At 37.0% G+C, this 16640-nt stretch overlaps 1 protein-coding gene across 5 annotated transcripts in view; it reads right to left on the bottom strand.

Moving 5' to 3' along the window:
* Positions 1-16640, bottom strand: part of FBLN1 (fibulin 1) — a 79570-nt gene that overhangs the window by 19967 nt on the left and 42963 nt on the right. For 3 of the 5 annotated variants that reach the window (XM_085324450.1, XM_085324451.1, XM_085324452.1), the window contains exons 15-16: positions 3031-3173; positions 687-818 (exon numbers count right to left, since the gene is read on the bottom strand). In XM_085324450.1, coding sequence (XP_085180576.1) covers positions 687-818; positions 3031-3173 — 275 coding nt within the window. Of the gene's footprint in view, positions 1-686; positions 819-3030; positions 3174-8148; positions 8596-16640 lie in introns of those variants that run through there. The other 2 variants (XM_085324453.1, XM_085324454.1) reach the window with 1 other exon arrangement.

The following is a 16640-nucleotide window of genomic DNA, read 5'->3' as shown; positions in this document are numbered from 1 at the left end:
GAGCCTATGAGACACAACCCCCAGGGTTTTGTTGCAGCCCTACCATGGTATGTGATGAGATACATGTCTAGCACATGATCCATATACACAGGTATATTCCCTGCCATGTCTCCTGCCTGCCAAATTGAGACTAAATTGAATGTATATGTTCCATTCTGCCGTGCAAGTTTCTTCTAAACCACAGCATTTGACAGATCCCTTTTACCCACAACAGAAAGTGGTAGTTACTTGAAACTGAACTAGCTTGTCATTTATTATTAAAATATATAACAGATTCAGTAAATTCAGTCTTGCTTTAAAGGTTTGATTATTATCCAAAAATATGATGCCATGATGTTTAAACAAGAAAGAATAGTTAATTAAATTTACAGTGTCCTTGCTGTCAGGCTCCAGATTTTATATTTGATTTGATTGTAATGGCAAAATCTCATCATTCATATGTGTAATTAGAGCCAAATCTGAAAAAAGTTAATGTATATCACAAATTAAAATTTAAGACTCCAGTTTTTTGAATGAAAAATCTGTGAGTCAGATGAGACATATCTGACTGGAAAGGGAGCATATTAAACCAATACAGGCTTGAAAATCAAGGGGTAAAGAATTACCTGAGATAATCTATTTGACCTTGTTCTATAATATTATTGAAACAAAAAGTGTCTACTGTAAACATAGAGCACTATACTCACCCACTGTCATACCATCCATGTAACGCTTGATGATATCAAAGGAATCTCTTAAATTTCCTTCTGTTATGTCAAATATGATATCTGCCTGATTGGCTGGATACGTAGGTGTGATAGCACGAAGGAAAATGATCTCTGCAAATAAAGAGTATCGTGAAATGGAAAAGAATTAATGACAACATCACTGAAGAACTCAACAGAATCTGATGTAAAATGATTTGTCCTTAAMGGTGATAATGGATACTTCCCCTGCCTCCAATTTGTGTTTTAAAATGGAAAGAAAGAACATCTGGGGGAAGTGAGGATTCTGATCTATCTATTCTCTCTTCCTGCACTATCCAAGAAGCCTTGCAGTCAAAACACTATTAATTTTAGAGTTAAAAAGTACCACTCTTAGGAATCAGCTAGACTTTTTTATGTGTCTAAAAAGGACAATGCTCAGGTTGCAGAGTAGAAGGTGAAAGGGCACCAAACAGATTAACACCAGAACTCTATCTCCCTTAGACAGTGAAACAAAAGCATTGCCATTACAAATTAGATTTCTTTCAAGTACTGTTCAAGTACTGGAGGAGTTCTTTAGGGTCTCCCCCCCCCAAAAAAAGACCACTTTTCAAACCCCTTGTGAGGGAGCTAAGTAGTATTATTATTGTCATTATTACCTTCGCTGTACAGAAGATGAAACTAAACCACAGAGTTAAAAGAATTCACCTAAGGCCATGTGCCGGATTACAGTTTAAGGACATCTTCTGGGCTTCAACTATTACTCTCAGATTGCTTGGTCTCATCTCGTCTTATTAAATCACAAGGATGGACTAATGAGGGAACTGTTTGGGAGGCATTCTGGGCCAGATCCATAGCTCTGCTGCCAGTACACCTGGTAAAGTTAAAAGGGTGTGTATTGGAGTAAAAGTGGCTATGGGGCATTCTTCCATTCTCTGTGATGTAGGGCCAGCTAAGGGCTGAAATATGCCTGATGCAATTTACAGCAGCTTTAACAATCTAAGTTAATGGTGGCTATGCTGTTCTCATATGAACTGCTGTGCTGGCCAAGTATTAGGCTATATTTTGCTCCACTCCTTCTGACTAGAAGGGTTTTGAGAGTGACTGATAKGGTAGTGAAGAATCAGCTTTGCTTTTATTTTGGGACAGTTTTCTGAGGTAGCAAGACTGAGACTCTGATTGGATCAGAAATAGGGATTTAAGATCTTCAAATATCCATCCAAAATAGTCTTCCTTTCCTCCTTCCCCTTATCCTTTTCCYGTATCTTTACTACACAGTAGGTTGCTGAGTGGTTCATCCTAAAGCAAAGTAGAGCTGAAGGCAGTCATTCAATTTCTGGATGTGTAGGCCATTCCCAGTGAAGCTGGTGGGCTACGAACACAAGAGCCGAAAAGTAAAATCTGGCTCTTGATTTGTAAATTTATTTGTGAACTAAGCAAAGTGAGTGTGATCTCCATGACTACAAGACTTAAGTCCTGTGTGTCCTGCAGAGGCCAAAGAAAGAGAGCAAGTAATGTGGGGATGGAAAACTCACTTAGGATAACCGGCATTCTGTATGTTGCAAGAAAGCCAGGCTGGACATCCATAAGTTTTATGATATTGATTATGTTAACTCTACAGGAAGTATTAATTGGATGCAAACAGATTTTACTGCTTTAGATGTGGCCTTTTTTTTAACCAAATAACCTAAAAAATAAGTGTGAGAATTTCAGAACAGACTGTGATTTCTAAGTGCAAATCTCATTGGTTTTCAAGAGTTTGTTCTCTAAAGCTACTTGGGTGCTTTTAGAAAATCTTAGGTTGCAAGCTTTCTGGCTAGTCCCTGGAATTTCTTTTCACTTATTCTATGTTTAAGAAGCGATGCTATTTTTTCATAGCATATACATGGCATATACGACATACTGTATTCTGTGATTAATGTCTGCATGTATATAAAGGCCATATTCTGGGAACAAGCTACTGGCCAACAGTGAATAATAGACTATAAACAGATGAGAAGAAATATATAAAAGTACCTACTTTCTATGGCAAAATTTGCAAGAGGGAAGAAAGAAGTCATAGGGCACACCACTATTATGTGAGTAAATGTGGTAAATGAGAATTCAGACTCAGTATTTCCTTAGACTGGGATGCTGTATGAGTTAGAATTGAGAATGACTTGTTTTCCCCCCATAAAATTAAAACTTCTGGATATTGAAGGTTTTAATTAAACGAATAGTACACTATAATTTGGAACCGTGCAAACACTTTGCTGCACTGGTAGCTATTCTGGCTTCAGGCAAGGATTTCTGGTGGAGGTTTTATATGTTGTAGTCTATTAAATGGAGCAAGGAAAACACCACTTACCTTCAGGTCTTGTAAATTCTCTGAACGTGGGTAATGAAATGACAGTGTGGGAAATTGTATGGACTGGATCCAACACACAGTTGACATCATTTGGTCGACAAGACTTAATGCAACGGATAGTATCTGTCTTTTCAAGTCTGACACTAAGAGAAACAAGAGAGAGACATATATCCTGAAAATGAATTATTTTACATTTTGCAATCTTGGGAGCTAAAAATCATAATTCATATAAGATTTCACTCTTTACTTCAAAAGCTTAGACAAAAGCAGGTCATAAGAACTGCTGGCCCACAGTAATTTGACTTGGCTAAAAGTTGTAGTTCAGTCTCCCTCAAACCCAGTTCTTCAAGCCCAAGTATTTACAAATAGGAAGAACTGTAGAGCATGAGATGCCAATGTAAAGTGTTTTCCAAGTACAAACAGAACCAAAGGACGAGGCCCAGATCCCCAGCTGCAGTACTTTTGCATGGTTTCATCAGTTTCCCTAGAGCCTTTTTGTATTCTGTTTGATATTCGACCATCATCCAAAGCAGAAACAATAGTTTCCATTCTAGAAATGTAGCAGGAAATATCAGAAGGGCTAACTTTCTTTCATAATTTTCAGTGCAGCAAGAGCCAGAAAAGCCTTTTCTTCAGTCTTTTATCATATTCCCCCACCCCCAACACACACACACTTTCCATCTAAACTGAGAGAACAGAGAGGAACAGAAACTGGGGGAGGAAAAAGTTAACCACATTATTTAAAACCTCAAAGACTGAATTCCAAGTTTGGGGAAATGGTAAGGGTCATTTTTTATTCCATCTCAAACAGCTGCTCAGTCGTCCCTGTAAGTCCATTAACAGTTAAATGACTTCTTCTCACCCTTGTCCACTAGAGTGAATTTTAAGTCACTTACAGTTCAAGAACTTCACACAATACCCAGTCTGTGTTCAGGAGAGATAAAAGGACTATGCTGGGACTTACAATGTGACTAAGCCCCACAAATGATCTCAACTTTGACCTGCCCATTTCTTCATATTTCTAAGCAGAAAAAAGAAAAGACTAAAGTGTCAGAGAGAAGGAATTAAAAGATTAAAAGGAAGAAAAATTCACCAAGTAAGAGGGAAATAAAAATGGAAGCTTTAGTTTGTCAAATACCTGCAGAAGCAAATGGTTCTTGCCCTTTTCAGAATGTGTTACCCAAGCCCACACCTACCAGCCATCKTTTTTTCAAATGTTCAAAGGGACCTAATGGCTCTATTAATAATGAATACATCAGTAACTTCTTGGTATATGCTACCTACATTTGCTCATCAAAGAAAACAAAACCGAACATGCTGATTTTGTATGAAACTATAATAAAGATAAAAGAAAAAACACGAATCAACATGCTTCAACAGATATGAACTGACATAGTCCAAGAAAAGGCAATGAAGCTGGGTTAATTTACACCAGATGAGTCAAGCTTGTTATTCTCATTCCATAGCTGAGAGATTTTGAGACTGGAGACGGAGAATGGAGATAGAGGGYGGGAGAGAGCTTTTATTTCCTACCTTCATCTCAGTAGGAAGCATTTCATGGTTTCCTAGCCATGTCATAGGGTTTCTGCTGAAATACTGCTCATTTTAGAATTAATTAATTCTGGATATATGGACTTAATAGCCTGCTTAACAAGTAACAAAGGCAACAAATTACATCTGCTTATTTTAAGCCCTAGCTTCCAAATGAAGAAAGGACTTCCAGCTACTTGACCCTCACGTGTGCAGAGTAAGGATCTGCTAAATTACAAAGTCTACTTCCAGTGTAAAATAGTCTATTTCAAACATGTAACAAATAAAATTGAAGCAAAATGTACATCAGTCATGTTTATTTTTTTTTCTCTCTCTGCCTCCCTATTGTGTATAGGGAATTTAACAGGCATATGTGCAGCCATACAAATAAACACTGAATGGTTCCTCACAGTCCTGCTGAGCTGAAGTAGTAACAGCCAAGTCAATCAAGTTTTACTTCTAGTAACATGTTTACAGATTCTGAAACATTTCTTTAAAAGTTTTTCTCTTTGCATTGCATAACATAAAAGGAATGGACTATGGCATCACCTAAAGGTTTCAGTGACACAAATAAACAGTGACTTGCATACCTAATTCTGTGACTTTGTTACTTACAAAGTATCAACATAACACGTAAAACAGCATCATGAATTTTCAAAGCTGTATTTAAACAATGGAATGGGTAGGCAAAAAYATTCTAATGGGAATATCTGAAACATTCAGTATTGGTCTGCCTTTGCTCCCATTAAAAGGAAAGGGAGCTTTGCTCTTGACTTCAGTTGAAACAGCATTTGACAAATACAAATGTTTCTGAAATTCCCATCCAATACAGTCATTAATTTGTTAAAGATGAAGTCCTAAATATGACTTATATTCATAGTTCTCACTGCTGACTCAATGGAGCAAAGCATTCTGACATGAATTAAGTATTCTGTATATAGAAACTGAGGATCGCAACAATCACAAGTGAGTTGTTTGTGTCTGTGGCTAACTATAACTAGTTTCTAGATCCATCCAGTCTGCAACTATATACACGGCAGAGTTAGACTTTTGTGTCATTTCTGTTTCTCTGCGTTGTTTCTCTTCCCTCTTACAAATCCTGCAGCTTTGCTTTTCGCTCTGTCCTCAYTGTACAGCTCAAGATTGTGCTTTCATTTTCCCCCACATAAATTTTCATTCTCTAAACTTCTTTCTTTTGAGATCTTTGATAATTGCACCAGCTTATCTGAAATGCAGTTATTAACACTTGTTTATMCCATTGCTTGGATTGCATATCTTTATGCATCTCTCGGAACAATTTCTTTCACAACTAGCATCTATTTCAAATTCTTAATGTTTATTATTAGTGACGTGCTCTGCTCTCAAAATATTCTTTTGATTTTATCCATACACATCACATATATATTTTATCTTCTGGTTAGCTGATGCTTTTCTTATGGCTTCTGTTCTCCTCTAGTGGGCACTGTGACTGACAAAAGTTTTTTTCCATATGCTGAGAATGTTTATTCAAGTCTTTCCTTGAAGTTTGCCCTCTATCATGAATCGCGTATCTGCAGCTGGTACCTCCTCCACGCTTTTTTTCATTTTTAAAAAAGAAAAAAGTTAATAAACAGTCCAGTTGCTCTGATTATTGTGCAAATAATGCTTTCTTAAATATATTGTTTTCTTGCYTCCTGGGATCTAGTGTCATTCTTTTTCATATTCTCTGTCTGATATAATCAGTATGATCTTTGGACCAGGAGCCCTGATTTCATTTTCATTTGGAAAGACTCATGCACGTAAGTGGTGCTATACAATTAAAATGKTTTTTTTAAAAGTTCCAACTACACTGCAGCATTGAAGTATCTAATACTTAGAATCTGAGCTCTGTGTTCTTAAATTGCTTGCTGAATGCAAGCATGCAATGAAACGACAGTATATGGTAGCATGTTACAACATTGAGGGCCAAATTCTCATAATCTCTTCTTTTCCTGCCAAATAAATATATATTAATGCTTGCAAAGATTAAGTTTATTTTTTAATCTTTATTCTACTTAATTATGGCCTCATAATGAACTGGTAGCCAGAGGGCATTTATATATGAGCATCTTCTGTGGTGGTAAGAAACCCCATTAGTCTGAGTAGCATGAGCTTGTACTTTCAATAGTGAAAGCTGGGACTCTATCCCCACTGGCAGCTTCTGGCAGCTTTATAAATATGTGTCAACAGACTCATTAAATGTTGGCATTCCTTGTGGGATTTGAACTCCTGTCAGCCAGCTGGGATAAACTTTGCCTTAGGGAGCATGTAATGCTCTGGCAAGAGTGCTGTTATCATATCCCAATGAGCCTAAGAGCCTGAAGCTTACAGCTAATAGAGTAATTCCTTGTGTCCAGGTGATTAAGGCTCATGATCTTGGTTTAGAAGATTCCCAGTTTCTAACCTTGTTCCTTGGCTGCACTGTCTGTATTTACATAGCCAAGGATTTTTGTAGATATATAGAAAGATGGATTATTCCCCACGTAGCTATGGCTTGACCATTCTGTCTATATAAGATAGAGATATCTGAGCCCAGGACAATGTCAAAGAGCATTAATTTTTGGATCATACCTCTGGGCCTGAGCTTTTAATATTTATTAATACAAAGACTGAAGTGTAAAATAAATTCTCTTCCAGCTCATAAACATCATATTTCCAAAGAAATCCCAGCTGCACTGTCTACCTTGCTCTTGGAGTCACAGAAGTAAGAAGTTAAGATTTGGCTTTTGAAATTCTGGAAGACCTTTCAGGGCTGGAAAAAAAAAAAAAAAAAAAAAAAAAAACAGACTCTTTACAGTTGTGAAGTTATCAGTTCTGATATAGCAGATACAGATAAGAAAATATTATGAGACCAACTAGGCATCTTTATCAAATGTGCATGATGATAATTCTCAGGATGTAGTCTGTGAAATAGCAAGGAGTTGTCTGCTACTACTTGAATGCTGTTAGGAGTTCACTGCTCTTTTCTCATCATTAGTTGTTCAATACAGTGAAAATTTCATAGAAAGGAAGATGAAATAGCTCTAAAATAAAACTTCATTAGAGGAGATTCTCTTTTGTACCAGCCTTAAAAGTAAGATTGGGATTTGTAGCTGTGTAATTCAGCACAGGCTCACTGGCAGCAGTGGTAATTATTGCAAGTTAAGAAACTTACTCTACGTTTTCAAAGTGATGTGTTTGTTCTTGTACCTCTGAGATTCCAAAGGCCTCTTACRCCCTTTTAATAGATTTTTATTTTCAGAAAATATACAGTAATTGYCCCCCAGATGACAAAACTCTCTATAAATATGTTTCAGTTTAGGCAGCTCAAATTATGTATCTATTGCTGTTTTGAAAATTCAGACCTAAATATATGCAGCCGTGTATCATCAGATGAGACCAACTCCACTGTTGTGTGAATTGAATTAACAGTTCAGTCCTCAATATATTCAGATAATAAGCTACTGAAACCTATTTTGGCTTTCTGCAATGATGCACAGCACACATAAGAATCTCTCCAATTGAAACGTTCAGTAATGGAAGAAAGTGGAGGACTGTAATGATGATGGCAAATAAAATGCAAGTGCGGCATGCAATAGATGAACTAAAACTTTATTAAAACTGGAAAAAAAAAGCTACTATCTAAAGAGAAAAGGTAGCCACTGATGCCTGCAAGTTAGGGATCAAAGCTGTGCAGAGACAAAGATAAAAAGTTTGGCAATAAATGTGCTGACAGTTCCATGGCGGAAAAGTTGCATTTGAATGGTCAGAAGAAGATCTCTGGGCTCTGTGATTTGCTGCTGCATGACCACAATGCCACTGTGGTTGTTCACTTTTTTTGTGGTGAAAAAACCCTCCTGGTTCCCGCTGATGATGGACAGCAGAATTTTATCCCCCGGGACCGCATTGGAAGGGCCCATGTGGAAAATGTCGGTGGGTACTTGAATGTTGGTAGGAAAAGAGAGGTGATAGTAGGTTATTCTCAGAGGCAGGCTCTGGCACTCCTTATTTTCATTACAAGGCAAGCGCTCACAGCGACTGCAAGAAAAGCGAGAACACAAGACAAGAGGAAGATTAGTGTACATTTAGCAAGCGTGATAGGAAAGCAAGGGCAGTGGGGATGGGAAAAGATATGTTGATTTGCATACTGTATCCATTCTTCAGTCTGCTAGCTCAGTCACATTGCAAATGGACATTTATTAAAAAAAGATGAATGTCTTTAGTTGGTGCTTTTGGAGGAGAGTTGCCATTTTAAGAAGTGTTGCCCTTTCTTTGCATGCACTGGTGAATTAAGTCTCACATCTCATTGTGGGTGAGAGTTTATTAGAATTTAGAATCTTCCTCAAGAGAACATAGGTTTTTTTTTTCTATTTTTAAAAGTTTTATTCTTTTGTCAACTGGACATATGTTAAATGTTGTATTTGGGATGTCCTTAGAGGGTTAGATTTTAGACAGCAAAATATTGTGGAAACCACCATATACGCTTAYAAAATGTTGGTCTTTTCAAGACAGAAAGGGCACTCCAGATACTGCACTGTGTAGGTTCACCATTTGACAACACATAGAAGAATGCAAATCACTGTATGTTCTAGTTTATTTGCTTCGAAGAACAATCTCCTTTCTCCTCTTAATGTAGCACYGTATTTCTCTAGGAGAGCCAACTTAAGTCAGTCTAACACACATCTAAGCAAGCACTGAAAACAAGGRCCAAGAGCCTGACATCTCCAGCATGTGCCCTACACGTTCAGTCCACTTTTATACAGCCTCGAGTCACAGGAATGATGCTGACAAGTGAGAAAGTTACCCTTTACTTATTGCTGTTTTCTTCCCTTATCAAGAGGTGTTGTGTTACAGGAACACATCCAGAGGRCTAGTAAGAGATCACTCATACAGACAGAAAATGAACAACAAACTCAGTCCCAGTGTCAGCACTGGAAATTATGACCTACATGGAGAGAGCAATCTCCTTTCTGCTAATCCTATAAAACATGGCATAGGCAGGTATATGCTTTAATATGTCAAAGTTACTAAAGAATGTTATAGTTTACCAGCATATTAATCAGTATTTAACATGTCATGCTACCTGGTGGGTTTGAGAAGTATTTAGAGAATCAGATGAAAGAAAGTTGATATGAATTTCAGATYAAAGACCTGCCCAAATCACCAAATTCAGTCTGTTATCTGAATGTCTTCTCAAACAGGTGCTTGAGTTCTGCACTTTATGCCAGAAGTAGAGCTAGACTTTATGATCAGAGCTGGATGTTGACTTTGCAAAATTTGGGGACAAAAAGATTGTGCATTTAGCTCCAAACCTGCCTTGTGCACAGCCATGCATCAAATAAATTAGGTACAACATTCTCTCAATTCAAAAGCAATACTCAGTCCACAGGATGAGGTTTTGGAACCTGAACTATTTATTCAGAAATACTATTACTGCAAAAGCTTTTTCTCTACAAAGAAATGTTGCAGCAAGAAAGCACAGATTGCTTCTTTTTTCCTCAAAACATGGTAAGAAATCTTGAGTGCCCATTTCATTTATTTTCTTTTGACACATTCAGTTGAGCTCTTACCAGAAGTATCTAGTATCAACAGAACTGTGGTTCATAAGCAAGCACCACTTTGCTGCTTGACAGCGTACGGTGACCTGAATTCCAGAAACTTCTCATTATATGCAGAACAGCTATTTCCAAAAAAAAAAGTAGTTAAAAGTACCCTCTGTTCTTCAGTTAATTTATGTTTTCTTTTAACATTATTTGCAAAATAAAGTAAAAACAATCCTTGGAAGACTTAAATGCTTTCTTAATTTTATTCCTTTATGTAAAGAACATGCACAAGTCTTCAAAGGATGGCCATCTAATTAGATATGGATATTCTTGAATATTTTTAAGTATAGTGACTTTTGCATTCTTTTCTGAAATGTCATCAATTTGTTCAGCTTTATTGAAATCAGAAAGCAAGTTAAGACATTTAATTTCTTGACTGAAAATATTTTCTTCATGTCAGTCTTTTTGGAAGCATTTACATGCTCATAAAATGCCATGATTTATTCTTTTATAAAAGTAAAATATGCTTTATAATAATAGCTAGAATTAAAAAATAAATAAATAAAAAAAGCTCCCAACTTCCTAAGATTTGAAAAGGAGCCTTCTGTTCTGCTGATTCATAGTTATTTGTGGAGACAGATATGGCTGTGGGTAAGAGTCAGAATTATTTGGAATTGATCATTTTTTATCTTTATTGTTGGTGTTATGCATTATACACTGCACAATTCACTATAGGTTTAGTTCATGTGCACTAATTTTTCCATCAAATAGCCACAAAGAAAAGACAGCAAATATTATTGCTTTCAAGAACCAGAGCTCGTGCTGGGGTCACACACCAGAACGGCAACAAACAACGAGCTTTTAAATCCGAATGTACCCTCTAGACCTTATTTTAAATGCTTCCCTTTAGTGGGCAGAAGGAAATCATATGGTAGGCGTATTTTACAACCTACTGCTAGTGAATGAGCAGACCGAGACCACGGGTGCTGCTCCAGCTCTGTGGTATCTCACTATGGRTTAGATGGCCGTACAGCTACTGCGTCCTGCTACCACAAAGCGTCGCTGTGGGTAAGAGCACTAAAAGAGCCTGTTTCAAAAGGGAAATGCTGAGGAGGGAGCAATCTGCTACCAAAGAAATATAACCCACAGAGCAAGTAAAACATAAAATACTTTGCAGAGAGACAATTCTAAATATGTCTTTATAATTCCTGCAAACCTCTGCAATGAGGCACATGGGCTTGCAAAATAAGYATACAATGCTGCTAAAAAACTATTTCTGTATTAATTCCTGATTATTTTAGCTCCCTGTATTGTTTATTACTCTTTTCTCTTAAATTATTTTACTTGGCTGAAAAACTGGCTGCAAAAAAATAGTGGTAGTATAAGTTTTATGTACCAAATATTGGTTACTCATAAAGGAAAATAAAACAACCAAGAACAGWGAGATTTCATTTTTCAGAATGACTACAACATTTCCTAACAGCAGTAAGGAGAAAGTATTTTCCATCTTTCTTCCTRTTAATTTCTGAGCCAGGTTTTCACTTGGTAGGTAGAGGCAGTTTGAAAAGAGCTGAGTGTTGTTTAAGAATTTCTTATGCTCTATCGGGAAAAGAACTTTTTAGCAGAACTTTAGTTTTGTAGTTAGCTTTGAAGTTTATTTTATACAGGGAAACCATGTCAATATGCTAATTGACAAACCAAATATTACCAGTGAACTATATACTACACATCTTTGAAATTCAGCTCTTTGCGGGTTTCCAGAGCTGTAACAATTTCCTGTACCTCCTAAAATACGTTCCTCTACAAAGGCACTCTTTTATTCTATCATCAGTGTACATTTCTTTTCAAAAGGCTACATCTGCTTTGAGGCCCAGATGGGCCCTTAGCTGGCTCTATCCATATTATAGACCTCCACATTTATGTTAACACAGCAACCGATTAGAGAAGGTGGTTRTTGTCCTAAATAGACCAGATCTTAAAGGGAATGAAACCAATAGCTGCTTGGTTTTCATAGATATTTCTTAAACAAGTAAAAACGGTCAGGATCTGAAGTTCCTCTTCAGACTCAGGCAAGAATGTAGCATAGAGTAATACAGTAGATAAGATGGACAAAYCCTCTGCATGTTCTTCTTATCTACAGTTGGAAAGTCCTAAATAGTTTTAAGCTGTAGAAGGCACAGACCGATATCCATTTTGCCCTCACCATCAAGTCTTTATGTCCTCTTCTTGTGTCACTCATCTCTTTCCCAGCCTAGCTCCTTCTACCCAGMCACTTTCCTTACCTAGTCTCCCTTCCTGGTCACTCAAACATCTGAGGTCAGGACTTTCTACTCAGTCAGTGCCAATCCTCCTCTTCTCGCTCCATGTTCTCCTGGTTGTCACTTCATTCTTTCAGTTCCTAGCTCACAGTCCTAGTCCCTAAACATACCCCCCCCTTCCCTCAGTATCTTTGTGCAACTATTCCAAATTATCTTTTGTTCTACCAATCTTCATCTAAACCTGAGATCAATCACCCTTAACCAGTATGGTTAACCCTTAACCCTTTCTACTTTCATATCCATGCTACATTATTTTCCAGTGTTCGTTTCCCTCTTGTATCTGAATTGTGTTACTCAGTTTTACTTTCCACCCTTAAAGCATCTCCCAGACTCACTCTCCTCACCTGGTCACAGTTTCAGATTCTATCCTCTCTGCATTCAGCCTCCTTATCCCCAAATAATCCTTTCCTTCCTATTGAATTGGCTTTTCTCTCATCTCTGCTAGAATCTTTTCTTATCCATGGAGTCTGGGTGGTCTCTGAAAGCATGGAAGAAACAGGCTCTCAGGCTGTCAGGTCTAGAAGTGCCTGGCCCAGAACAGATGGGAGCTGATGTTACAAGGAAACTCTGGCTTCATTCCTGTGGCCATATGTGGGAGTGGGCTCAGACAGTYTGTGCAGTCAGCATATGCACATTTCAGACTGCTGTAAGAGCTTTAGGAGSTTCAAGCCTGTTAAGTCAGAAAATAATTGTTTGCTGCTAAAATATAGAGACCTCTCTATTGATAAGAGGAATTAAATTGAATTGAGGACAGTCAAATACAAAGACAGATTGTCACAAAGACTATGAAATCCTTATCAATGAAGGACTTGAAGAAAAAGTTTGAGTGGATTAAGATTATCTTTCAAGGCTCTCATTTTCTAAAGTTTATGAAAAAAGGCTAACTGCAATACTACAAAGTTCATAACTTCAGAAGTTTTAGAGGTTTTGATAAGGATGACTAGGAGTGCAAAAGTCATCGCTTAACAAATTTCAAATCTCTGCTCCAAAAAATGATGGCAAACTCTTCAAAGAAAAAAATCATCAAAATGTCTTAAGCATATGAAACAATGTGCTTCTCTCTATCCTCCTTCCTGGAAATGAGTGAACTGCTTTGGCTGAAATTTTCACAAACTTGAGTGCGAGTCAGACACTCAGCATGGAAAATTTTAGCCCTTGGTTAAGTTATGGCAATATTCTAAGCAGTTAAAAACAGATTCTAATAATAAGAAGTGACAAGTAACTTTAATAATAAGCAGACATGTCTAGAATATAAGACTATTTCCCATTCTGGCTCAATGCAGCATACCTTTCTGACACACTGCCATAATCACTTTATCTTTTCTACTGTTATTCTTGGCCTAAATATTACAAATGTTTGATTTAAGTGTCACATAAAGAGAATTTAATTGTTATGCAATTTGAAAACAAAAAAAGTCTTTCGCAAGAGGAGTACAGCAAGTTAAGTCTTAATTACCCTTGGAAAAACATCAAGCCTATAGGCTGCTCAAGAAAAAAAAATATGCAAAATTTAAGYAAAAGAGATAAGACTTTTAATAAAATGTTACCATTAAGGATCAGACTGTGCCAGGCACTTTGCTGGATATTTGGGGAAGGTTATGTATTTTGTTTCTTCATGAAGCTTGAGATATTTTTACAGCATTCTGAACTTTCAAGCTACATCATTTGATCATACTGTGATTACTTCATTTAACAACAATTACCATTGGAATAGCCACCATGCAAAATCTGCACTTTAGAGGTATTAGGTAAGGAAGTTTTTGGATCACTGGGGGTTGTTGTATATAAGGATTTATATAATATAAAGATTTTAAGTAAAAATAAGAAAGAACAAATTTTTATTCGTAGGACTGAGGCCTGTTAAATTATAGCTGTTCTGAAAAACATACTGGGGAATAGAGTAAGAAGTCCTGTGAAATACCAACTTGATGGGAATGTAAAATATTTTGTCTTTTTTATGATGTGCCAGATTGGTAAACCTGGAATGTGTTTTAAATAAAAAGAAGAGAAGCCACTGGTATCTCTAACAGATAAAATGTTAAGAGAAGCTGACRATTTTGATTTTAAAATCTTGGCACGAAGTTAACTTAAAAAGTAATTTAATATCATTATCAGGCAAGTGCTAATGAAGATATGCTATCTACCAGCCCATAATACCCTATGTTGGGTTATATATGCCAAAGACAAATGATTCAAGAATATGTGCATTAGTGTGAATGTAGAAAGGGTGCAAAAGAATTGCTTTATGGGACTGTTCCCCAAAGGACACAAAGTAACCCAATACATGTCCTTCATCCTGTTTTTCAAATGCTGCTAAGATACTCTCATACTGGCTAAGTATGAAACTATTCATCTCCCCATTGAACTAACATGGATTTTTGCCATAAGGGCGATAAACTCATATTCTTTTGTTTATGCAAACATATTGCTATGATAAACTTAGAAATCATGTCTGTAGATGTTGAGAGGAGCAAACTTACTAAATCTAAGAGGACAGTAACTCAGAGAATTAAAATAACCAGAACTGCACTAAGCAGTTGCAGAGCTTTTGTCTAACTTGGCTTAATTTTAATCCTAGCACATCAGAGGATTCTTGGTCTACAAGCCTGAGTTAGGCAGAGTGAGCAGTCACAGGGCCCCAAAAGCCCAGACTTAGAAAAACAATTCAGATATTCTACTGCTTCCAGAAAGGATCCCTTAAATTTCAAATAGCCATTAATTTTAATGTATGTATAAAAATGCAGAGGAAAAAGAAGATGAATTCAGGAAAAATAAGAAAATYAAGAGCATCACAACTGAGAAACTATTTTGTGAAGGAAAAGATAACTGAAGAAGTCTACAAGAGAAACAGAATGTGATATGATTTTTTTTATGAAGTCTGCAACTCAATAATGTTTATAAGAGTGAAAACCTGCTAATTCTGCTTAGTGGCCCACTGCAAATGACTCATTTCTTTTTTTTTTATTAGGATACAAATGAGCAAACAATAATATGACAAGTAAAGAGAATATCTACCTCATGAGGTACGTTTTGCTTATTGATTTGACAACTATTGCTTAAATGTTAATTACTATTGAAACTTCTAAAAATGAGTATATATGATATGTTTTAATACTGTGAACTGCCTCTACAGCATTCTGATCAAATACACCTGCCATGCCACTAAGATTTAAACAGAGATTTAAACTGGCCATGCCAAGCCCAAGATTTAAACAGAAACTAACCTCACAAGGTCTCTCTGAGGAAGAACAGTGTTAGCTTCATTCTACAGAGGAGGTATAGAGTACYCAACTTATTTGTGATGGGCATAAGTGCATTGACTGTGGACAGTGATAGTGGGTTGATGACCTGTCAGCTTTCCTCCCTAGCCAGTACGGTATACACTTATCTGTGTATGAGGCACATGGGGAGACTGTGGAGGAGCAGCCTTCAGCAGAACCACTGGAGTAGGGGGTTACCATAAAGCTGYGAGGCAGGAGAAAAAGCAGTCACCTGCATCACACACAAGCTCTAGCTACATTACTGAAATTTTGCAAGGATTTCACCACATTGCTAGCACCACTGGGAAGGTGTAAATGATCGGCCTCTCTTTCCATACCTGTATGTCATATTTTCAACAGACAAATGCATAGGCATTCTCTGATCTTGGTTAAAAGATACAAATACAGGCAGCAACTAATACATTACCCTTGCTAGGGTTCATAGCCTTGTTAACAGCAGTGATACTGAAATGGCATTAAAGAAAGACATTTTTGCAATGCTTTGCAACAGCACTGGTGAGACTTTAGAGAGGGACCAAAAAACAAAATGAGTTTTTCAGTGGAGTGTAATAGCCAGCAAAGACTGAGTGTGAAAGGAAAGAAAAATCGGAATTTTGAAGCTGAATGTAACCTCCCTAAATGGTTGACTATAGGGTAGCTAGACAGAGATCATCAGATTATGCCTCTAGAAATCATTACAATGTAAAGCACTGACACACAGCAGCTATGTTGCCTGTCAGCTTGTTGCTATTTTTTAAGGAAATAACTTTTTTTAGGCTGAAACAGGAGCATAAGAAAGGGACCAGACCTGTGTGTGCAAAATAGGGTAGGCCTACCAACAAAGTATGTACGTCAGTCTGCAGTGATGTAACATGAAGATCATGTCACCACAAAACTATTCTACCTTAGGGGGAAAAAAAAAAAAAAAAAAAAAAAAAAAAGAAAAGTACTTACGTATCTCC

The sequence above is a fragment of the Rhea americana genome, unplaced genomic scaffold, assembly GCF_003343005.1.
Source record: "Rhea americana isolate MKP2758 unplaced genomic scaffold, rheAme1 scaffold_91, whole genome shotgun sequence".
NCBI classification, from domain to species: Eukaryota; Metazoa; Chordata; class Aves; order Rheiformes; family Rheidae; genus Rhea; species Rhea americana.
This window is presented reverse-complemented; position numbering and strand designations above follow the sequence as displayed.